The following is a 25,810-nucleotide window of genomic DNA, read 5'->3' as shown; positions in this document are numbered from 1 at the left end:
ATTGATGAAAGGAGAAAATATAAAAATGCAGTAAATGAAGCAGGCAAAAAGGAATACAAACGTCTCAAAAATGAGATCGACAGGAAGCGCAAAATGGCTAAGCAGGGATGGCTAGAGGACAAATGTAAGGATGTAGAAGCTTATCTCACTAGGGGTAAGATAGATACTGCCTACAGAAAAATTAAAGAGACCTTTGGAGAGAAGAGAACCACGTGTATGAATATCAAGAGCTCAGATGGCAACCCAGTTCTAAACAAAGAAGGGAAGGCAGAAAGGTGGAAGGAGTATATAGATGGTTTATACAAGGGCGATGTACTTGAGGACAATATTATGTAAATGGAAGAGGATGTAGATGAAGACGAAATGTGAGGTAAGATACTGCGTGAAGAGTTTGGCAGAGCACTGAAAGACCTGAGTCGAAAAAAGGCCCCCGGAGTAGACAACATTCCATTAGAACTACTGACGGCCTTGGGAGAGCCAGTCATGACAAAACTCTACCAGCTGGTGAGCAAGATGTATGAGACAGGTAAAACACCCTCAGACTTCAAGAAGAATATAATAATTCCAATCCCAAAGAAAGCAGGTGTTGACAGATGTGAATATTACCGAACTGTCAGTTTAATAACTCACAGCTGCAAAATACTAACGCGAATTCTTTACAGACGAATGGAAAAACTGGTAGATGCGGACCTTGGGGAGGATCAGTTTGGATTCCGTAGAAATGTTGGAACACGTGAGGCAATACTGACCTTACGACTTATCTTAGAAGAAAGATTAAGAAAAGGCAAACCTACGTTTCTAGCATTTATAGGCTTAGAGAAAGCTTTTGACAATGTTGACTGGAATACTCTCTTTCCAATTCTAAAGTTGGCAGCGGTAAAATACAGGGAGCGAAAGGCTATTTACAATTTGTACAGAAACCAGATGGCAGTTATTAGAGTCGAGGGGCATGAAAGGGAAGCAGTGGTTGGGAAAGGAGTGAGACAGGGTTGTAGCCTCTCCCCGATGTTATTCAATCTGTATATTGAGCAAGCAGTAAAGGAAACAAAAGAAAAATTCGGAGTAGGTATTAAAATTCATGGAGAAGAAGTAAAAACTTTGAGGTTCGCCGATGACATTGTAATTCTGTCAGAGACGGCAAAGGACTTGGAAGAGCAGTTGAACGGAATGGACAGTGTCTTGAAAAGAGGATATAAGATGAACATCAACAAAAGCAAAATGAGGATAATGGAATATAGTCAAATTAAATCTGGTGATGCTGAATGAATTAGATTAGGAAATGAGACACTTAAAGTAGTAAAGGAGTTTTGCTATTTAGGAAGTAAAATAACTTATGATGGTCGAAGTAGAGAGGATATAAAATGTAGACTGGCAATGGCAAGGAAAGCGTTTCTGAAGAAGAGAAATTTGTTAACATCGAATATAGATTTATGTATCAGGAAGTCGTTTCTGAAAGTATTTGTTTGGAGTGTAGCCATGTATGGAAGTGAAACATGGATGATAACTAGTTTGGACAAGAAGAGAATAGAAGCTTTCGAAATGTGGTGCTACAGAAGAATGCTGAAGATTAGGTGGGTAGATCATATAACTAATGAGGAGGTACTGAACAGAAATGGGGAAAAGACGAATTTGTGGCACAACTTGACCAGAAGAAGGGATTGGTTGGTAGGACATGTTCTGAGGCATCAAGGGATCACAAATTTAGCATTGGAGGGCAGCGTGGAGGGTAAAAATCGTAGTGGGAGACCAAGAGATGAATACACTAAGCAGATTCAGAAGGATGTAGGTTGCAGTAGGTACTGGGAGATGAAGCAGCTTGCACAGGATAGAGTAGCATGGAGAGCTGCATCAAACCAGTCTCAGGACTGAAGACAACTACAACAACAACAACAAATGTGAACTGTTTATTTCAACTATCTGCACTCTTCCAGTTAGGTATGATTTAAACCATTTGAGCACTGTCCCATTCATGCCACAGTACTTGAGCTTATCTAGAAGTAGTCCATGATTTACACAATCAAAAGCCTTTGATAGATCACAAAAAATCCCAATGAGTGACTTCCGGTTTCTCAGAGCATTTAATATTTCATTAGAGAAAGTATATATAGCATTTTCCGTTGAAAAACCCTTCTGAAAACCAAACTGATATTTTGTTAAAACTTTATTTTTAGAAAGGTGTGAAGCTACTCTACAATACATTACTTTTTCAAGAATTTTGGATAAGACAGACAGAAGAGAGATTGGGCGGTAGTTGTTGACATCAGACGTATCCCCTTTTTTATGCGGTGGTTTGACAATGGCACACTTCAGTCTATCTGAGAAAATACCCTGCTTCAGAGAGCTATTACATTTGTGGCTAAGAATCCCACTATTTCTTGGGCACAAGCTTATATTATCCTACTGGAGATGCCATCAGTTCCATGTGAGCTTTTATTCTTGAGAGAGTTTTATTATCTTCCTAATTTCAGAATTTCTTCTGTTTGAGTTCAGTAGAGGAGTGACAGCTGCCGAGGCAGCCAGAAACATTTGTGGCATGTGTGGGGATAATGCCATTGGACAGACCACAGCAAACATGATTAACACCACCTTCTCCGAATTTTACTGTTGGCACTACACACACTGGCAGATGACATTCACTGGGCATTCACCATACCCACACGCTGCTATCAGATCACCACATTGTGTACCATGGTTTGTCATTCCACACAACGTTTTTCCACTGTTCAATCATCTAACATTTACGCTCCTTACACCAAGCGAAGTGTCGTTTGGCATTTAACGGCGTGATGTGTGGCTTATGAGCAGCCGCTCGACCATGAAATTCAAGTTTTCTCACCTCCCACCTAACTGTGATAGTACTTGCAGTGCATCCTGATGCAGTTTGGAATTCCTCTGTGATGGTCTGGATAGATGTCTGCCTATTAAATATTACTACCCTCTTTAACTGTTGGCGGTCTCTGTCAGTCAACAGATGAGGTTGCTCTGTACGCTTTTGTGCTGTACATGTCCCTTCATGTTTCCACTTCACTATTACATTGGAAACAGCAGACCTGGGGATGTTTAGGAATGTGGAAACCTCGGGTACAGATGTATGACACAACTGACACCCAATCACCTGACCACATTCGAAGTCCATGAGTTCCGTGGAGCATCCCATTCTGCTCTCTCACAATGTCTAATGACTACTGACTACTGAGGTCGCTTATATGGTGTATCTGGCAGTAGGTGGCAGCACAGTGCACCTAATATGAAAAACATCAGTTTTGGGTGGGGTGACTGTTTACTTTTGATCACATAGTGTATTTGTTCACCAACACTGCACCAAAGCCATGCTGAGAGGCATCTGAAGCCAACACGAGATGCTGAGCTGGCTGAAAAATGACCAGACATGGGGCAGATTAAAGCTTAGATTTAAACAAAGCAAGTGCTAGATCACAAGCTGTGGATCGTAAAAGGCACATTTTTACACAAAAGTGCATGCAGCAATGGCTGAGTGACAGTGGATGCATCCCGTAAACACTTATGGCAGTACGCAACTTTATCTAGAAACACCTGCACTCCCTTAGCAGAGGTCGACTGTGGCAAAGACGCAATTGCATCAATATGGTGACACAGTGGCTTGACCCCTGTGTGATAAACCTCAAAATCTAGATATGCACTTGAGGCCCACAGACTGCAAAACAGGAAACAACAATCAGAGGTTGCTAAGGTGGTCCTCGGTGGAAGAACCCAAAACAACGACATCGTCGAGGTAATTGATGCAACCGGGTACAGAGGCTGTCAGCTGTTCTAAAAAGTGCTGAAAAATTGTGGGCACCAAAAGGCAAGTGTAGTTAATGATATAGGCTGAAAGATGTACTGACAATGAGAAGGTGCCCAGTAATCTCATCCAACAGGAACTGGAGGTATGCTTCCAACAAATCAATCTTGGAAAATTAGTGACCAACTGACAATTTTGCAAGCAACTTGTCAGGGTGGGGCAAAGGGTATGTACCTGTCACATACTATGCATTAATCATGACAGTCAGGTCACCCCAGATACGTAGCTCAGCCTTCAGCTTCTTAACAATGAACAGTGGTGTAGCCCATTCACTGAAAGAAATAAGCCAAATGACACTGAGTGATGCCAAATGGTCTACTTTGACCTTGACAGAGTCACACAATGTGATAAGCACCTATCACCCCCCCCCCCCCCCAAATGAGGGTTGGCAGACTCTTTCATGCTAATATAGGCCTGAAAACACACAGTTTAGCCCAGGGGAAAACAGAGACGAAAACTCAGAGCAGAGCGACTCCAGCTGCTAATACGGAACTTGATCTGGCACTAAATCTACCTGATGTGCAATAGAGAAACCAAAAGCATTAAACGCATCTAACAACAACAGGTCTGCAGTATCAGAATCATCCACAACAAGGAAAGTGAGATGGCGAAAAATACCGACAAGAGACAGGGGAGGGAGGATGACCTAGGCTCGGAATCTGCTGCTTATTGTAGTTAACCAACTTCTGCAAAACCTGTGTGAGGGGAGGGGAGGGGAGCCAAGTCCACATATGTTTGTGCATTTATTAAAGTCACTGCAACTCCTGTGTCCTCTTGGATTTTTAACAGTTTATTAAACATACACAAGTCAATAAAAAAAATGTTCAGGGAAAGAGTAATTGTAGAGATACAGTTTATGCCCTTCAGTACTGCTGTGTCCACCATGTTCATAGAGGAGTTACAAACTGATGCAGTGTGGCCTTTCTTTCGACAATTGTTTCAAAGTGCCCAATGATTAGGATACACAGCACACTTGTGTTAGACAAAGCAGTACAAGTAAGATGGAAGGAGAGCACGTGCCCACTGTTGTGACACAGCCTGTTGTTGCTGTGGCCATAACCGATGCTGCCCCAGGCAAAACTGGGTTCAAGGTTGTACTGCTGCAGCAGCTTCCCTATCATCCTGAACACTTGCTGTGTGCCTAACATGGGTTGTCTGAGCAACCTTCCCCATGTAGCTATCTGATCACCTGTGGCCTGAGACACTTCAAAGGACTGTGCTATATTGAACTCAACCATGAGCGTCAGATTCTCACACTGAAGTGCTTTTTTGTGGAATTCCCTACTCGGGGCCAGGCCAATAATAGCCTCACATAATCATCATAGGATTCATGGTGGGTACTAGTGACAAATTCATAAGACTGGTTAAGGTGTTTCTGACAACGGTAAAATTCTACGTGCATCAAAATGACATCCACTCTGTCACAGTAATAGGTTAAAAGAGGCTTGCACATTTCATCAAATAATAAGTTGGCTGATTCTTGCAAAGAAGCAAATTGGCACAACAGTTGATACATGTGTGGTGAAAGATGAGAAAGAAAGAAAGCCTTACACTGGTTTGCATCACCCAAGGGAAAATCTTGGAAGTGTCGGTGTAACCATGTCTCGTAGGAGTCCCAATCTTCAGCCGATGCAAGAAACGACGATGGTTGCACTGACAGGAGAGTGACCTGCCACGAACATGCAGACATCGCTTGGCTGGGAGACGTGGTGTTTTTCATAGAGAGGGATTGCACCCCTTATTGTTTTTCATGGCACTATCACAGCACAGGCCTACATTGATGCTTTAAGCACCTTCTTGCTTCCCACTGTTGAAGAGCAATTTGGGGATGACGATTGCATCTTTCAACACAATCGAGCACCTGTTCATAATGCACAGTTTGTGGCTGAGTGGTTACACGACAATAATATCCCCGTAATGGACTGTCCTGCACAGAATCCTGACCTGAATCCTACAGAACACCTTTGGGATGTTTTGGAACGCTGACTTCATGCCAGGCCTCACCGACTGACATCGATACCCCTCTTCTGTGCACCACTCCGTGAAGAATGGGCTTCCATTCCCCAGGAAACCTTCCAGAACCTGATTGAACATATGGCTGCAATAGTGGAAGCTGTCATTAAGGCTAACGGTGGGCCAACACCATATTGAATTCCAGCATTACTGATACAGGGCGCCACAAACTTGTAAGTCATTTTCAGAGAAGGTGTCTAGATACCTCTTATCACATAGTGCACGTCCTGGTTCATGTGAATCTTGAACAGCCCATTGCTTACGCTTCTAAGACTTTACTCCCACTCGGCAGCAGTATTCTCAGATTGAAAAGGAGGCTTTAGTGATTGTGCTTGCCCTCAAGAAATTTCACATCTTCTCGCATGGTTCTAGGTTCCATTTAATCACAAGTCACAAGCTGTTGGCTGCTCTTTTTAACCCTTCGTCTGCCATACTGGACAAAACAGTCTTTCACTTGCAGTGGTGGGCTCTCTTCCTCTCCCATTATCATTATCAGGTCCATTACTGGCCAGTGGTGCAACATGCTGGCGCCAATGCCTTATCTCACCTTCCAATGAGGCCAGACCTGGCATTTGATCAGGACAAGTTGCTTTGTTTCTATTTACATACTGAGAACCAGAAAGTGGATGATTCTTTTCTCACCAGAAGCATCACTGTAGCACGAGCTGTTGCCATAGATCCTGTACTTAGTCGGGTCCTTTCTTTTGTGCAGTGCATCCGGTCACTTCGACCAGCTGTGCCAGTGCGTGTTGGAGTGTTCCGTAGGGCCCACCACCTCTCCAAGCCCTGCTGCTGCCGATGCCTCTTCCTGTGTCGCAGACAGTGTGGTTCTCGCCACAGAAGGGGTCGCTGCCTGGCAGATTGCTGTCTGATGTTCCAACTTCTGCTCCCACTCCTCAACTGCCATTGCTTGTGCAGCCCCCCACTGCACCTGCTGCCACCTCTGTTGCTAGGTCCTGTGTGGCTGTTGTCTGTGACACACCTGTTGATGTCTCTGTTGCTGATCACTAACCTGAGGACTTCGCTATGGAGGTGCTGTCCCTGGTACTGCCCTACGGCCTCTCACAAGTGGGAGGTCAGCACGCCAACATGCCCCCTTGTCATTTCTGCCCCTACTGGCCAGTGCCTGCCCGCCAGTTACTGCAGTAGCCGCCGTTGTTGGGCGATGAAGTGGATGTCAGCATTGTCATTGGTATTTTCTGTGACTCTTAATGTCATAGTGTTGTAAGATCAGTGTTTCTCTCTCTCTCTCTCTCTCTCTCTCTCTCTCTCTCACTCACTCACTCAGTAAGAGTGTCTTTTTTTTCTATGCCATGCATTTTTATTTGCCTACCCTTTTGTGTGTGTATATTATTTTTCATGCCCCCTAGAAGGGAGGGTGTACCTTCACTTTTGAAGTGTGCGGCTTCAAAGAGCATACACCTTTTCTTTATAGTTTACAGGCCGGCTTCTTGAGGCGACCTGGTGAGCTGCCCAAAAAACAGCATTATTTAAGCGATTGCTAACAAGTGCTCCGCATATTCTTTATGTTGTATTACTGTTGTCAACTCAATTTGTTCAGTGCTACACACAACCTGTATATAAAGTACTATGTTCCCTAAATCATGTTTGTTCTTGCTATGACAACAATATTATGCATCTAGTGGAACAGTGATGGTGTGCTGTGCTAAGAATTGCTTCCCTGAGGTGTAACCATCACTGCTGATATTTATTATCAAGAACTGAGACGTCTTGCAGACACAACCCAAGAAGATGGTGTGAAGTGATCCTACTCCACAATAACACTTGCCTGTATTCTGCTAGACTGACAAAATTGCTATACAGGAGTGGAATTGGGAAGTCATTATACATCCATGTTTATTCACCTGGGCTTGCACCCTCAGATTTTCACCTCTACTGCTCTCTATTAAACAAGCTTCAAGGAAGTTCCTTTCCAGCTAAAAATATAAAAATGATATAAAAATGCTCTGCAAACATGGCTCGATGAGTTCTTCGCCTTGAAACCCTGTGAGTTCTACAGTTGCAGAATCGAAAATTTACCCAGGCATTGAGAGACTGTTGTAAGCAGTGAAGGAGACTATATTCTTGATGAGTCAAGTGTCTGTTATGTGTATCTGTTGTGTTTATTGAACTTATGGAAAAATGCTATGAACTTGTGCACCAACCCAATGTATTCTCTCCCTTTTGCCCCCCCCCCCTTGCTCCACTGCTCCCACCCACCCACCTACACACTGCTACCCCCCCGCCCCTCACTCTCTCTCTTTCTCCTCCCCCCGCCCCCCCCCCAAATTCAAGAGAGTTAGTCATTAACTGATTATTGTAAAGAAACAAATGTTTTCTTTTTTTGTAGGTTCACTGGCCTGCATTGTGAGGAAAATATTAATGAATGTGAGGACAAACCTTGCCTCAATTCTCTCGGCTGCTTTGACAACTATGGCAGTTACACGTGCCAGTGTTCCCCTGGATTTGAAGGACAAAATTGTGAACTAGTAAGTTTTTGACTGATTTAGAATATAATTATTAAACTGTGTGACTGTTACAGATGGGAAGCAGAAGTATAAGTGAGAATGCAGTGATCAGCAACTCATAGGTGTATCTGAGAATTCTATGAGAAAACTGACTTTTGACAAATGGCTAATTTGTGCGGGCAAGATACAGTACCTCATCAGATTGTAAATTTTTTCTGTAGTTACAAGTGTGACTTAATTTTGTGGCTGAGGCAGCAGTAGCAGCAGTCGTCATCGTCGTAGTCGTAGTCGTTGTCGTCTTCAGTCTGAAGACCGGTTTGATGCTGCTGTCCACACTAGTCTTTCCTGTGCAAGTCTCTTCATTTTTACAAAACTATAACCACCTCACACACTTGAAGTTGCTTACTGTAGTGCAACCTTGGTCTCAGTTAATAATTTTTATTATCTCCTGCCCCATCTTTTGCCCCCACTTCCCTCCATTACCAAATCCCTTGATGCCTCCTCAGGATGTGCTTTATCAACCAATGAGTTGATGCCTTATTTTAGTCAAAATGTGCCATAAGTTTATATATTTTGCTCGATTCAATTCAGTACATCTTGATTTATTATCTGATCTATCTATCTGATCTTCAGCATTCTTCTGGAGCAACAGATTTAAAAACCTTCTGTTGTCTTCTTTTAGAAAGTATTTTATATTCTGAGCATCCACAGCTGTTGAAAGTCACAATGTTAAAAAAAAATAATCCACTGACAGCTGGTGAAATTCTTGTTTTCTTGATACACAACTGGTTTCGCGATGTGAAACAGCATCATCAGGTGCAACAATGTTAACAGGTTCTAGGTGTACCTATCGCTCATAGTCGAGGTATATTATTCAGTGAATATTGTCTACTTTATTTTGGTGAATGAAGGGCAACAAAGACTATTGTAAAAACTGCTGGTGTGTGGATCATGTAGTTTAAACCCTTGTTTTAAAATTTGCTTGCATCGGTGTGACAGCAGGGCAACTTGGTGTTGGAAGGGGTACTCTTAGTTGCTTGTACAGGCTGCTTCTACCCTTCCCAACACTGGGTTGTCCTGCTATCACACCAATGAGTGCAGATTTTAAAACAAGGGTTTAAACTACATGATCCAACCCCCGCAGTTTTTAGGAAAGTTATGTATCACGTCTTTTTCACCATTTGTCCACCAATGTAAAGTAGACAATTTAACTGAATAATATTCTTGACTAGGAGTGATGGGTATCCTTATGACCTTTTAACACTGTTGCACCTGATGATGTGACTTTAGGCCACGAACCTGGTTGTGTATTAATAAAACAAGGATTTTACTAGCTGTCAGCGGAATTTTTCTTAACATCATATTCTCTTTTTGTCTGAACTGTTTGTTGCCCATGTCACAGTTCTGTATAACATTGCACTCCAGGCAAGTACTTTCAGAAAAGACTTCCTACCCCTTAAGTATATTTTAGATGTTATCATATTTCACTTTGGTTTATATCCCACTTGCTTTGCCATTATCAGCTATTTTGCTCTCCAAGTAACATAATTTGTCTGCTGTTTGTTGCATCTCATTTCCTAATCTTGTTTCTTCAATATCATCTGACTTTATTTGTTTAATGCTATAGTGAGTGTTTGTTACTTCTATAACAAGTGTGCTTCTCTCACGGCTGTGTTCAGTAAAATGATGCTGAATTTAGCCATTTATTTCACGTGAAACATATATACTAATTTCTGAAACTTGAATATCATTTGTCCTGCCCTCTTTGTTTTTTGCTTGATAATCTCCAAGTAAAAATTTTTACTGTCTTAGTGCATATTTCTAACTATTTATTTTGCTATGAATAAAAGATTAAATTGATTTTGAAAGCATTAGAGTTTGTTTTGGTGAGATAGATTAAACTTAATGATTGAAGTCTTCTAATTCAATTATAGAAGTTAGAAGTCTGCATCCGTAGTCCTCAAACCACCATATTGTGTGTGTATGTAGATCACACATAATGTACCAGAACCGTTTTAACCGTTCCTATTTCATTTGTGGATGGTATGTGTGAATAAAGGTGGCTGGTGTCCTACTGTGTACCAGGTCTGTTCAAAAAATTCTGGAACTTTGTGCATAAATTTTTTCTATACTAACCCTTTACTTATTGTGCATGGTCTCCTTCAAAATACTCTCCTCCACAATTGATACACTGCTCCAATGCCTCTTCCACTTCTGGAAGCAGTCTCGGTATACCTCTTATGGTTTGTGTGAAGCACCCTCTGCGAATTTTTCCTTTATCTCGTATGTCGTTTCAAATCTTCTTCCTGTTAATGGGGTTTTCAACTTAGGAAATAAAAAAAGTCTGTGGGGGACAGGACTGGGGAGTATGGAGGATGAGGCAGCACTGTGATTTCGTTTTTGTGCAGTATTCATGCACCAACAGGGATGAATCTCTCTCTCTCTCTCTCTCTCTCTCTCTCTCTCTCTCTCTCTCTCTCTCTGTGTGTGTGTGTGTGTGTGTGTGTGTGTGTGTGTGTGTGTGTGTGTGTGTGTTTTGATGCAAGAGGTGTGAATTCTCTCACATTTCAGGCCATTTCCTTCTCACATTTTCTTGCAGACGTCGTAACACGTCCTGATAGTACTATCAATTAACAGTTTGTCCCTGTGGCACAAAAATTTACAATGAACTAATCTTTCAAAGTCAAAGGAACCTGGCTTTGACATTTGACCTGACATGACGAGCTTCTGTTTGGTCTTGGAGAACCTTTCCTCGCCCATTGGGAAGAGTGAACATTGGTCTTAGCATCGCATCTAAACTTAGCATCACATCTGTAGATGCAAGTCTCACCACCAATTACGATTCTTTTAAACCACATCTCATTCTCATTTGCGCAATTCAAGAGCTCTTCATAGCCTGCAAGGTGAAGGTCTTTCTGGTGTTGACTCATGAGCCATGGGATGAACTTGCTGGCAACAGGATGCATTTCAAGACGCTCTGTTATGATTAATGACATGGTCCAACTGAAATGTTACATTCTTCTGCAATCTCTTGGACAGAGAGTCTTCGATTGGCATGCACAATTTCATTGATGTTCCTGACATGAGCATTGTCGGTAGATGTCAAAGGAAGTCCTGAACAAGGTCCTCTTTAACTTTGTCCAGCCAACTGTGTGAACTGTTCGTAACACTGAGTATGGCTTAAGCACTCATCACCATAGGCTTCCTGCAGTCTTTGGTGTGTGTGTGAGTTTCACGCAAAATTTAATACAGACACGTTGCTCATCTAATACTGCATCTCGAAATTTGCTAACTGTCTGACACAATATTCTACTCAATACAGCACTGAACAATAACTAACAGACATAGAACAATGAATCTTTCAGCAGTCACACATTAAACACAGGCCTGTGCAGGGATGCCAACTGCATTTCATTCCAACACATCATTGCCACAAAGTTATGAATGTTTCGGAATTTTTTTGAACAGACCTTATATTTCAGAATCTTTGCAGTTTCACTATCATAATCATCACATGAGCTGTATCTTTGTGCCTCATGTCTGGAGTGTGTGTTGTATTCATGACAGTACAAAGATTGATTTGTTTATTTTTAAGTCAGTAACACTGGAATAAGACCATGAATGATTGGAGAATTGTGTTCTTCAGAGGTGGCTCATATTTCAGTTTCCCAAATGATTCTCACTACACACACATCTGGAAGGGTAGTACAATCAAGGGAACATCCTGAAAAGAGAATAGTTTGGTGGTGCAGGAGTCCTAGTGTGGGGAGCCATCGTGCTGAATGGGAATACAGAGTTTCACAATGTTGTTTGATTGAAGGAATACTCTCACTGTCCAGAGGTCAAGAGATAAGGTACTGCAACCACATATGTGACTTTCCAGAAGTGGATCTGGTTTAGATTAGTCTTCTTGTATGGTAATGGACACTCACATCAAGCTACTATGGCAGACGAATTTTTTTTTTTTTTCACAGTTGAATACAGGGTTATTACAAATGATTGAAGCGATTTCACAGCTCTACAATAACTTTATTATTTGAGATATTTTCACAATGCTTTGCACACACATAAAAAACTCAAAAAGTTTTTTTAGGCATTCACAAATGTTCGATATGTGCCCCTTTAGTGATTCGGCAGACATCAAGCCGATAATCAAGTTCCTCCCACACTCGGCGCAGCATGTCCCCATCAGTGAGTTCAAAAGCATTGTTGATGTGAGCTCGCAGTTCTGGCACGTTTCTTGCTAGAGGAGGTTTAAACACTGAATCTTTCACATAACCCCACAGAAAGAAATCACATGGAGTTACGTCGGGAGAGCGTGGAGGCCATGACATTAATTGCTGATCATGATCTCCAGCATGACTGATCCATCGGTTTTCCAATCTCCTGTTTAAGAAATGCCGAACATCATGATGGAAGTGCGGTGGAGCATCATCCTGTTGAAAGATGAAGTCGGTGCTGTCGGTCTCCAGTTGTGGCATGAGCCAATTTTCCAGCATGTCCAGATACACGTGTGCTGTAACGTTTTTTTTCGTGAGAGAAAAAGGGGCCGTAAACTTTAAATCGTGAGATTGCACAAAACACGTTAACATTTGGTGAATTGCGAATTTGCTGCATGAATGCGTGAGGATTCTCTACCGCCCAGATTCGCACATTGTGTCTGTTCACTTCACCATTAAGAAAAAATGTTGCTTCATCACTGAAAACAAGTTTCGCACTGAACGCATCCTCTTCCATGGGCTGTTGCAACCGCACTGAAAATTCAAAGCATTTGACTTTGTCATCGGGTGTCAGGGCTTGTAGCAATTGTAAACGGTAAGGCTTCTGCTTCAGCCTTTTCCGTAAGATTTTCCAAACCGTCGGCTGTGGTACGTTTAGCTCCCTGCTTGCTTTATTCGTTGACTTCCGCGGGCTATGCGTGAAACTTGCCCGCACGCGTTCAACCGTTTCTTCGCTCACTGCAGGCCGAGCCGTTGATTTCCCCTTACGGAGGCATCATGAAGCTTTAAACTGCGCATACCATCGCCGAATGGAGTTAGCAGTTGGTGGATCTTTGTTGAACTTCGTCCTGAAGTGTCGTTGCATTGTTATGACTGACTGATGTGAGTGCATTTCAAGCACGACACACGCGTTCTTGACTCCTGTCGCCATTTTGTTTCACTGCGCTCTCGAGCACCCTGGCGGCAGAAGTCTGAAGTGCGGCTTCAGCCGAACAAAAGTTTATGAGTTTTTCTACGTATCTGTAGTGTGTCGTGACCATATGTCAATGAATGGAGCTACAGTGAATTTATGAAATCGCTTCAGTCATTTGTAATAGCCCTGTATATCCACTACACAGACTACCCAACGAGGCTTTTCCGTTTATATTCTGTAGAATTTTAGAACATATGTAGAATCCATAGGAGATGAATTGCAGTGAATCAACCACCACCCAACAGTCTTTTAGACATTCACACAGCTCTATTATGGGAGTGTTGACTATTTTGTTGTTGTGGAAGCAATACTCCAGATTTACTGATTTATAAAAAAAGTGTATTCTTAGTTTCAAAATTTTTCAGTTTTGCTGTTTTGACTTCCTGTTGTTTGCCATATATGTTATGGCTGAGCTCTGCATTGTTCTGTAATTCTTCCAACATTATGTTTAGGGAACGTGTTCTTTTTAACCCAATTGTACTGTACCACTGGAAACTAGTTTAGTTCAGAAAAATACCTAAGATATTCCTACGAAGGCATGGTCTGATGTGGCTACATACCTTTACACTCATGTTGTGAAATATTATTATTCTGTTGGCTGTGGACATTCATGGAAGATAGGAATAAGAATTGAGATTATTTTGGATTTTAATGATAATGTGATAATTCCCCAATTCATATTATATGATTGAGCAAATGTAGTCTATATGCAACAGATTATTTAATAATTTTCAGCAACTTTTCTACTGGTGCAAATTTTTCTAATGGAAATGTGTTAACTCAGTCATGAGTGTAGTGCTCAAAGACATAATAATACACATCGTTACTTTGTGCAAGGAGTAAATTATCATCTTTATTTTTAGTAAAGAGCATTGTCAAAGTTAAAAACCAAATTAAAATATTTATAGATCTGATGGAATTACATTTTCCTAGAGACATATAAGTCTCAATTTTATCTTTGATAATGATAGATAATAAAATTGAGACTCATATGTCTCAATGAAAACATGATTCCATCAGATCAAGAGATCACCTACTCCTGAGGTACAGGCAGGATTTCTCCATTACATACAAAGCTGGGGTGCTATTCCAATACCAGAGAGCCTAGACAATACTGATGAATTAAGAAGGGGAAAATTTTTTGAAGACATGAATTGCAGTCTGTGTTAGGGAAAGCATTGGACTGTGGTAGTCCATGCAGTTGTGTTATCCATAGTGCTACGGTGGTGTAATCATTTGCACATCAGCATAGTAAGTGAGAGACTCAGGTTCAAGTCCCACCCATGGCACAAATTTTAATTCATTTTTTCAACTTTTATCATTATCGAAGAAAAGATTGTGAATTTGCGACAACTATACACAAATGCATTGGACAACAATGGTCATCACCAGTACATTCCTGAAGCACCACACCGGCGGCAAATGTCGGGAGCCAACATGACCTGAGTAGTTCCAGACTTGCATGGCAGTGACATCACAAGTGAAACATACTGCCTGCAATCGTTAGCAGCTGACATGATCTGAATGATTTCACACATGCATGGAGAATGACACTACTAGGCCCTGTCCCAAGGACACTGACCTTCAGCCAGCCACAACAAACACTCCTCCACATAGTAACAACATTCCTCTGACAGGTGCGCAGACAGGATCCCAACTGTGTTGGTTCCACATTCACCTCAGCACCACAGTGCATAACTGATCTACACCATGCAGCCTCCCAAGCACAAGATGCGATCCAAATTGGCACACACAGTGACACCGCCCATAGCTCAAAATGTGGGCTGAACCAGTTTTGTCCAAATCCTAAGTGTCAGCAGTGGACTCTTAAGTGCTGGGTCTCTTAACAAATGAATGCTTTCTGTTTGACACAGGTTCGGAAGCAAGTACCATTCCCAGGAAGAACCTTCTTACAGAGCTTCCTACACTGGCTGTGCAACTATGTGCTGAAAACAACTTTCCTATAAATTTTTAAAAATGCTGTAGACCTCAGCCTCCAAAAAGTATTTCCATGGCAATTTTTGGTCATGGATGTTCATGAACCAGTTTTAGGCACAAAGTTCGTCCTTAACTGTCACCTATCTCCAGATTTGACTCTGGGAACCCTACAGCAAACCAGTAGCAGAGAATCTGTGCACAACATGGCTTGTGGTCTGCCACTGTTTACACAGCTGGTTTCATAGGATCCCAATCTGCAAGCACCTTCAATGTGCGCTATACACAACCACTGTCTACAGCTACTAAATGATTGTCAAACATTAGAATCAGAGATACAGGAGATTACAAATTCTTCTGTAGTAAGTGAATTACGCCACATGTTCTTATCTGCAGCACCTCCAATGCAGCAGCTACACACTTCCGCCACAACTAATACGAATGGGACAGCAACTGTCATGGCATTGGAAGTGGACACACATAATATATATGCAACACACTGCAACACATAGGCCACCAGCAATGCAGCTCAGTATGATGAATTTTTCTCACAATGCTCGTGCATCCTCAATGAGTGGTACCTCTGCCCAAAGGGATTCAGGTATGTCATCTCAACAGAGAAGCATTCACCATTAAACTTTGGATAAAATCAGTACCACACCAGTTTGCATGGTCAACAGACTGCTCACTAGAAGCTACAAACTTCCCAGTGACGTCGGTGCATCTGTGATTACGTCAAGATTATCGGCTGTTTGATTCCTTGCAATCACAGCTTCTAGGTTACAACAATCACCTATAGCATGCGAGTAGATTCTGATGTCACTGCACCCACTACCCCATTGCCTCCACAGTCCAGCATCCCATAGCCATAAATCAATACAGACAACAAGCTGCTACAGCTGTCCCTGTTGATCTCCAATCTACTTCAGCCAATATCACCTATATTGAAACGAGACAGAGATCACAACACCATGCTATGTTTTCTCTCATTCAGTGACAAATGGTCCAGTCATACCCTGCTTAATAGCCAGCCATGGCATGGTTGGTCGTGCATATATGTGCCAAAAGGAATGCATAATATTTGCTATGGAACAACATTACATCTCCATGCCAAAAGAATTTAAAGATTTAATTGAAGATTGAAAAGCAAAAAATTATGGTGATCAATAGACACGATTCATAGTTCTGTACATCAAGAAGCACTTTGTTCTGAATTTGCAGTGGTGGGGCAAGTGATGAAATTGGTGGTACAAATAGTAAATTGCAGTTAGTCATACACATTACTGTACTGTCAGTTGGTACAGTTTTGGATGAAGTCGAACAAAGAGTATAGAGATTTTACATATTACTGCAAAGTATGTAGGTTAAGTCAAGAAACATGTCTGGAGTGATTTTTTTAATTTAAAACCCAGTATTGTTGAATTTATGAAGGAGAAAGGAAAGCTGGGACAAAAATTAAAACTTTTAGAACGAATTGATGGCTGTGTATTTTAGATGGACTTGACTGCATACTGTCCATAGTAAGACATTGCAAGGAAGGAACAATTTATTTCTGATTTGATGGGATTGTGTGTGTGGGAGGGGGGGTGGGGGGTGCATTTAAAATAAAAAATCATCTGACAAAAAACACCTTCGCTTTCCCTCAGTTCACTGATATGAAAGAAAATGTGGGTTTTGAAGAATTCATTGTGGCCTCGAAAAAAGTACAAGGGTAGTTTTCTAAACATTTTGAGGACAGTAACAATCTCACATCTGTTTTCGTGCTGGTTACAAGACCGTTTGCCATTTCAGTTGAAAGTGCACGAATGAATTTGCAGATGGAATAGAGTGACTAGCAGTGTGATTCCCATTTAAAAGACAAATTCTTTTTTGTTAAAATAGTAATGAAGTTGAAGTTGTGAGTATGATAAAATATTTAGACTAACATATGTGTGTCAGAGGCCTTTTTTTGATTATGAAACTAAATAAGTCACAATTGTGTGGGAACCTGAGTGTGAAAATCTGTGAAATTATTTGTGTCTGTCCAAATGTCAACAGTTTGCACCAGTTAAAAAGTATATCGTGTCTTTAACATGGAAAAAATAATCAAATTTTTGTTTGTGAAATATGTTGTTGAGAAATATGAAATACGAAACCAAATTGTGTGTAGTGCAACAGCATTGCCATTTAAATGCAGCATGTTGAAAGTTTACCTCACTTCTGCTTTCCCACTCTCAGACAGCATGGCGTGGTGATGAGGGAAGTTTGCGGTCAGGTGTGACAGCTGTGGCTCTCGTGCCAGTGCACGACTCGCTTGCCGAAATCTTGGCTGTCCTGATGTAGAGGATTTGTTGAATACAAATAAAAAGTTGAACATTGTGATGTTTGTGTGACTAGTTAATATTCAGCACTTCCTATACCCTGTTTGTGCTTATTGTTTATTTACACCATTATTTATATTCTACCTGTGATTTCCAGTATAGTTTTATTGTTGTCATCACCAATAGTGTTGTTCTACCAAAGCATTAATGCAACTTCAAACAGTGATACTTCTGTACTTTTGTTTCAGATTATAAATGAATGTTTGTCCAGCCCCTGTCTCAATGGTGCTACATGTGTGAACAAAGTTGGATCTTATACTTGCCAGTGCCTTCCTGGTTATACAGGGGATCATTGTGAAAACTTCACATTGGATTGTAATCGTATTCCCTGCCCTCCAAGTACACATTGTTTAGAAATGGCTGGTGTGTATCACTGTGTGTGTAAACCTGGCTATAGAGGTAAGTGAACTATTGATAATACACGAGCTAAGTTAAAAATGACTTCTGATTGCATAATAACAATAAAAAAGAAGCTCATAGTGTTCATTGTACACTGTAAGGTATGCAGATCCTTTACTATATGTTGTAGTCACTACATATGTTGCTGAAATCCACCCTCTGTTTTATTGACCTTTGAACTTTTTATTTATTTTGAATAAAGAAGAATAATTTATTGTAGCTTCTTACCCAGTTGACAATATTTTACACCAACTCCTTATTCACTTGAAAATATTCCATAGTCAGTGAGGAGACTATTATCACTAAGCAATGTACCTGGACTAAAAGGCACTGGGTAAAAGGGAAAAAAACTGTTTAGTGTAAATGTTTCATAAAGCATTCATGCAGGTAAGAAAATGACACAGTTGGTTAATGCCTCTTGTGTTTAATTCATATTGTCTACATGTGCAACATTTCAGAATAAGCATCCTAAAATGCTATCAACTGGATTCTATAAATAATGTCGACTAAATTCTGCTCAGTTACCAGAACATTATCATCATTATGTCATTTTATTTCAATTTCTCTGCTATTGTTTGTATCTGCATTGCATGGAAAAGAAGCAACAGGTCCCCACCCCCTAAAATTGCAGTGTCAACGTCTTGGAAAGACAATTTGTAGAACAATGTTGAGATTTCTGTTAAGGAAATAAACTATGACTGCAATTTATTTTCAGTGCATTGTGTGCTGTGAATACTTTGGTTTGGACTAGTTTAATTAAAAACACTGGATTAATTTAAAATGAACTTTAACATTCTTGACTTCAAGAAACCTTTATTTTTGTGGCTGTCAGTTTGGGTCAGTTACTGACCATCTTGCCATTATGTTGGTGGGTTGTGGTGGTGAACAGAGCAGGCATTACGTGGAGTTCGTAATGCCTGCTCCGTTCACTGCCACCACCTACCAACATGGTATGAGGTCTGAAGATGATCAGTAACTGACCAAAACCGGCAACCACTAAAACAAAGGTATCTTGTGGTCGAGACTGTTTACATTCATTTTAAAGTACTAAGGATAACTGCTGTTCTCCACAAAAGATATTCTCAAAAATTACTGGATTAATTTATAACCTGCTAGAAGAGGATAAAAACAATACTTAAGGAAGTGATGTTTGTATCATTAATGTAATATTTCACTCCTACAGTACTGGCCTAATTGTAGTAGTATTAATAATGATTCTTTGTCTCACAGCCAATCATTGTGGTTGTTATTGGTAGATGGTCAGAGTATCACTTCCTCATGTATTTTTTCCTGTTTGCTTTTATTGAAGGACTCTCCACATTTTACACTTTGCTTAAATCCTGCAATCAGTTTCAGTGAATGCGTGCTATGTAAATATCCTGGTTTTGAAATAATGAACTATGTACTGTGACTTCTAGAGCTGAAAAGTGTGGACTCTACACCTTAAGCAATCACAAAATACAAATACTGATGTATACAGTTTTGCTGATACAATTTGGGAGATAACAAATTTTCCAGAAAATTTTCTAAATTTCCTAGACAAAATCTGCAGTTAGAAATGATGTAATAATGGCACTAAAATTAAAACATAATATATAACAGTGGGAAGCAATAATAAGAATTTTGAAATAATAATTACAAAAATGTATGAAGTTACGTTAAGAATAATAAAAGAATCATTTTTGGCTAATATTAATTAAAACTGCAAGAAAATGAAGTATCAGATAGTATAGTAATTTTATGGTTTTGCACTATTGGCTGTTGATGTGAAATACAAATGTTTGTATGAGGCTAGGTATTTTTACAATAGTAACTTGTCATTTACCATTTAACTAAATATGTGTGAAATTTTGATAGTCATACACTCCCCCAAAATCATTTGAGATTAAAAAGAAAAACTGAGCAATGTCTATTAATGATCCTATTATATTACAAAATAACTGTATTAGCAATCACAAAGTTGTTTTATATCTGACTATCAGTGACACTCCAGCATCGTATGGATAACATAAACAAAAAGTTTGCATAGTGCTGATAGTCCTGCATAATGCAAAATAGAAATACTGTAAAAACTGAGCTGGCTGCTGGTGGCCGAGCGGTTCTAGGCACTTCAGTCTGGAACCGTGCGACTGCTACGGTCGCAGGTTCGAATCCTGCCTCGGGCATGGATGTGTGTGATGTCCTTAGGTTAGTTAGGATTAAGTAGTTCTAAGTTCTAGGGGACTGATGACCTGAGATGTTAAGTCCCATAGTGCTCAGAGCCATTTGAACCATTTTTGTTTGTTTGTAAAAACTGATCCTCACATTGTGAAATTAAACAAACATACAGAAGTCTAGTACTGTAGAATTAAAATGTGCAATGATGTTGCATATTTCAGAAAAGACATGAAGTAGGTACAAAATTTATGAGCAATGTACTAGTGACAAAATTCATTACATGAGACATACTTATCTGAATTTCTTACGCTTGTCTGTGTTGTGTTGACTGTCTTAAAAGATTAATTCACACTACTTATATTTGCCTTTCTACTGGGATTTTCTTTATAATTTCAGCAATTTCAGGGATCAGTTGCACTGAACTTGACTTGTGTGATAGTAGCCAGTTTTGTAAAAATGGAGGCACTTGTTTCATAAGTGACAAAAGAGTTTGTGTTTGCCCACCAGGATTTACAGGTATGTGCTTCTGCATTTTAATATTGTTCACATATTTAAATTATAATTTTGTCTTTCTTTTTTCTTATCATTTCTTACACATCCAATGTGTTGTCAGATAAATGAGATGTAGTTGTATGCAAGCACATAGCACATAGTGATAATTCATATTGCTTGGACATCATCCAAAATTAAAACACGAATTTTGTTATACACTGTTGCACCTTTAAGTGTTGCTGCTTTAATGCCACAAAGCAAGCACATGATGGGAGAGTTTTACAGATATTGTATTATTAGTGGTTGGACATTGTAGGTGGTTGGCACAGCAGTGATTTCTATCCTGTTTATCTCCCTGTCAAACATTCTACACTTCAACTACACAGTGAATGGTTACCTATATTTCTTCCACTATTTGTTTTTTGCCCTGGGCTTTCCATTGTATTAGTTGATTACTAAGATGTTTTTAAGGATTAATTTAAATTTTGAGGAAGTGTGGCAGTAGCTCATCAGCTAAATGAAGTTGAGATTAAAAATACTTTAACCTGAACGTAATCAAGTAATTTAGAATAACCATATCCATGGACTCATATTTTAAAAGACCTTTAACGCTTTAGTGCTGGCACAGGGTGTTGTGGACATCCCACACATTAAAAACTGGTTGTACCATTAGCTTAAATTTTCATAATTATCTAAAATCCCAACTTTCTACCAGTAGCATAAGAAATTAAATTAGAGTACACTAAATTTCGGTTATCGTTGTTGTTCAATTGCCAAAAACATACAGTGGAGTATTCAGGACACTTGCACCAGTCCTAATGTAACAAAAACCAAAATAATACCATATGTCAGGTTTTTAGATTTTACGACCATTTCATTGTTGTTGCATTTAATGTTGTGGTATGTCAACCCATTGTTGTCCACTATTGCCATCCTAACCACTTATCAAGTGAAATAAAAGTCTTGGAGTCAGTATGCTTTCAGTCACTGATGGTAACATGTTAATGTACAGTTTGTGTACATATGAAGAAAACAAAGGTGAATACATAGGTTACTTAAAGAACATGAAACAGGAGAAATGTATGACAATTCAGATTCAGAATCATCTGGATGAGTGAAGAACTGGAACATGAAACTGACACAGGGATAAATAACTTTTGAAAACAATTTCTCAATGAAAAGGATAAAGAACCCTTTGCTGAGAAATATAAGGAGACAACCTCAAAATACTATTATACATCTAAAAGATGTGAAAGGTGCAGCCAAAATTGCAAAATTGATCTTAGAGGGTGTGGGACACTAAAGTGCTGCTTGTGGGAGTGTACAGGGTAAGGTGGGGATGGGGTAGTGCAGGACAGCTAGATGCAGTCAGCAAGTTAGACAAAGGGCGGTGGGACAGAAAAGGAAAGAAGTAAAAAGTATGTGGGTTCATTAGTGGGATAGAACACTACGTGGGAGCAGGAAAGGGGATAGGGAGGGTTATAGGAACATAGGCTATATTGCAGGGAGAGTGCCCAACTATGCAGTTCAGAAAAATTGGTGTTGGTAGGAAGGATCAAGATAGCACAGGCTGTGAAGCAGTCATTGAAATGAAGCAGCTGAGTGGTCCAGTTATTTCTCAGCCACAGTTTGTTAGTGGCTAGTCATTTGCACAGACATCTTGTTGATTGACTTGCCCACATGGAACACAGCTCAGTAGTTACAGCTTAACTTGTAGATCACATGAATGCTTTCATAGGTAGCATTGTGTTTGATGGGATAGGTGATGCTTGTGACCTGCCTGGAGTAGGTGTGATGGTGGGTGGATGTAAGTGACAGGTTTTGCATCTAGGTCTATTACAGGGATGTGAGACATGAGGCATGGGTTTGGGAAGAGTAGGGATGGATGAGGATATTGTGTAGGTTCAGTTGGTGGCGGAATGCCACTGTGGGGAAGGATAGTGGGTAGTACATTCTTCATTTCAGGACACAAGGAGATGTACTCGAAGCCCTGGTGAAGAATGCGGTTTATTTACTCCATTCCTGGTTGATACTGAGTCAGGAGGGGAATGCTCCTCTATGGCCAGATGGTGTGACTTTGGGAGCTGGTGGGAGACTGGAGAGGTAAGACATGTGAGATCTCTTTCTGTATAAGATTGGAAGGGTGATTAGAGGCTGTGAAGGCCTCAGTGAGACCGTTGACATGTTTCAAGAGGGAATATTCATCACCTATGCGACATCCATGAGTGGCTAGGCTGTATGGAAGGGACTTCTGGGTATGGATTGGATCACAGCCGTCGAAGCAGATGTGTTGCTGGTGGTTGGTAGATTTGATATGGATGGAGGCACAGCTGTAGCCATCTTTGAGATGGAGGTCAAGATCAAGGAAGGTCACTTGTGGGGTTGAGGAGGACCAGGTGAACCGAATGGGGGAGAAGGTGTTGAGGTTCTGGAGGAATGTGGATAGGATGTCCTGACCTTCGATCCAGATCACAAAGATGTCATCAGTAAATCTGAACCATGTGAGGGATTTGGGATTCTGAGTGGCATAGGATGATACCATGCTGGTGTCCGGGGCACAGCAATGGACTGTACAGTGTAAGAAAGGCCCTCACGCGTAATTAGGAAAATATATAGGTGGTGTGATACAGTTGGGAGGTAATATAGCTGTATGCAAAAGACATGCAGTGGGTCAGTACCTGGTGGAGAGTTCATAGGTTTCACTGCAGATAGCAGTTTAAATTATATGCAGTTACATATCACAATGCAACACTGTTCAGTAGCATTTTTAGTTTTCATCCTGAAAGATCATTTAACATGTACATGGCCATCTCAGTTCTATGATTTTCAGGGAGCATTGCCTGGAAATATGGGTTGCTACAGTTGATGTGTTAGCAGTTCTCAATAACTGTAACATTGTTAGTAACAACAGTACATGATAGTGTGTGCTTTGGTTTTTAATCTTTTATTTGGCATTGTGACTGGATGCACACCTCTTTCACTGAAAGAATACATACTTGCATTGATGTACTAGTTGTATTCAACAAATTAACTTTGTCATCTAATAAGATCACTAGATTGATTCACATTAAGAACCACTTACATGTCATGACAAAATTTCTTGCTGTGCTGTTAAGCTAAACCACCAATTTATTCTGAATTTTTCAATGAAGTAATTGATGCCCGATTATATATGTATAGAGTGGAGAGAACGATAGTGCTAGGTTGTTCATATAATAAAGATGCAAGCTTGTCATCAGCAGTTGACTAGCCAGAAATTGCATTGCAGTGTTCCAGATGTACGAGGGGCATTTGAAAAGTCTGTGCAAAGTCTGAGAGATGGCACCACCAGCATGTATCGAGGTCATGTTTAGTTAGTTGCATCTTTGGAAAGAACGCACACCAAGTTTCAGCCTATTGGTCTCTTTCCTTGTGTTTGGCATTCGTGTGAATAAAGGGAGTTGATTGATTGTAAAAAAATGGACGAAAAAGAATTTCATGTGGTGATTAAACATTACTTCATGAAAGGCAAAACGCCTCAGGAGACTAAAGAGAATCTTGATAAGCATGATGGTGACTCTGCACCTTCGATTAGAACAGTTTATAAGGGGTTTCAAAATTTTCGAAGTGCCCATATGGGCACAAGTGATGCTGAACGTTCTGGACGCCCTGTGGAGGTTATGACTCCAGAAATCATTGATGAAATCCATGATATGGTGATGGATGACAGAAGAGTTAAGGTGCATGAGATTACTAGTGCTGTGGGCATCTCAAATGAACGGGTACATAATATTTTGCATTAACATTTGGACATGAGAAAGCTATCTGCAAGATGGGTTCCACGATTGCTCACACTTGGCCAAAAACGGAATCGTGTGAAGTGTTGCAAGGATGGTTTGCAGCTGTCCTGGAAGAATCTGCAGGACTTTAAGCATCGTTTCATCACTGTGGATGAAACATGGATACATTACTGTACTCCTGAGACCAAACAACAATCTAAACAATGGGTTACCAAGGGAGAATCTGCACCAAAAAAGGCAAAGACCATTCCTTCGGCCGGAAAGGTTATGACGACTGTCATTTGGGATTCACAAAGGATAATACTCATCAACTATATTGAAAAGAGTAGACTATTGCAGGTGCATATTATTCATCGTTCTTGGACCATTTGAAAACGAAGCTGCAAGAAAAACGCCGGCAATTGGGCTGCAAAAAAGTCCTTTTCCATCACGACAATGCACCAGCATACACCTCAGTAGTTGCGGTCACAAAATTAATGGAAATAGGATTCCAACTTGTTTCACATCCCCCCTTTTACAGCTTTTTTCTAAGCCAAGTGTAAAACTTGAAGTGTTACTTTTTAGAGTCTTATGTGTTGTAAGATGAGTAATGAGTTGCTACACGATACTACGAGCTGCACAAACCTAACAGTCTGATGCTCAGGAAAAAGTGAAGAGATTCAGTAAATATTGCAGTGCATTATTTAAACAATTTTTAGGTTTTTTTATGTAGCTCTGGTAGCAGCAGAACAAGAGAAAAACTAACAGTGGTGTCTTTCGTTCCTTTTTTCAAGTGATGTTTGACAGCTGAATCTATGAAACTGTATATTTTCCTGTGTGATGCATCTTTAATGTGAAATCACTAGAAAAATCGAAAGTAATTGATTTAATCATTATTTCAAATACTGAAAAGAATAGTTTTTGCAGTACATTTCTATGTTTATTTACTTTTCTCTCATTGACCCATTCCTTATACTGCAATTTTAGACTACACGATCCAGTCACATTAAGGTACCACTGCCCATGTTCAACATCAGCATGCAGTAAATACTCAAAGATGGCATGGAATCATTTCCAAAACATCTAAGTTTTTAAACTGTTTTTGTGCTGCAGTGGTTAAAGTGTACTATGTATAGCAAAATGGTGCTATCCAAAGCCGGCGTCAAGTTGGCTGTGGTGCATCGCAGGTCATAGATGACAGGGGTGAAGGATGCC

The 25,810-nt window shown here is 40.3% G+C and overlaps 1 protein-coding gene across 1 annotated transcript in view; it reads left to right on the top strand.

Moving 5' to 3' along the window:
- LOC126297680 (protein crumbs) overlaps positions 1–25,810 on the top strand; it is a 355,128-nt gene that overhangs the window by 151,095 nt on the left and 178,223 nt on the right. The window contains exons 8-10 of the mRNA XM_049988790.1: positions 8,184–8,322; positions 17,978–18,188; positions 20,742–20,861. Of these exons, the coding sequence (XP_049844747.1) occupies positions 8,184–8,322; positions 17,978–18,188; positions 20,742–20,861 (470 nt within the window). The remainder of the gene's footprint in view (positions 1–8,183; positions 8,323–17,977; positions 18,189–20,741; positions 20,862–25,810) is intronic.

The sequence above is a fragment of the Schistocerca gregaria genome, chromosome X (assembly GCF_023897955.1).
Source record: "Schistocerca gregaria isolate iqSchGreg1 chromosome X, iqSchGreg1.2, whole genome shotgun sequence".
NCBI lineage: Eukaryota > Metazoa > Arthropoda > Insecta > Orthoptera > Acrididae > Schistocerca > Schistocerca gregaria.
Note: the sequence above shows the minus strand (reverse complement) of the source record. Positions and strands in the feature narration are given on the sequence as shown.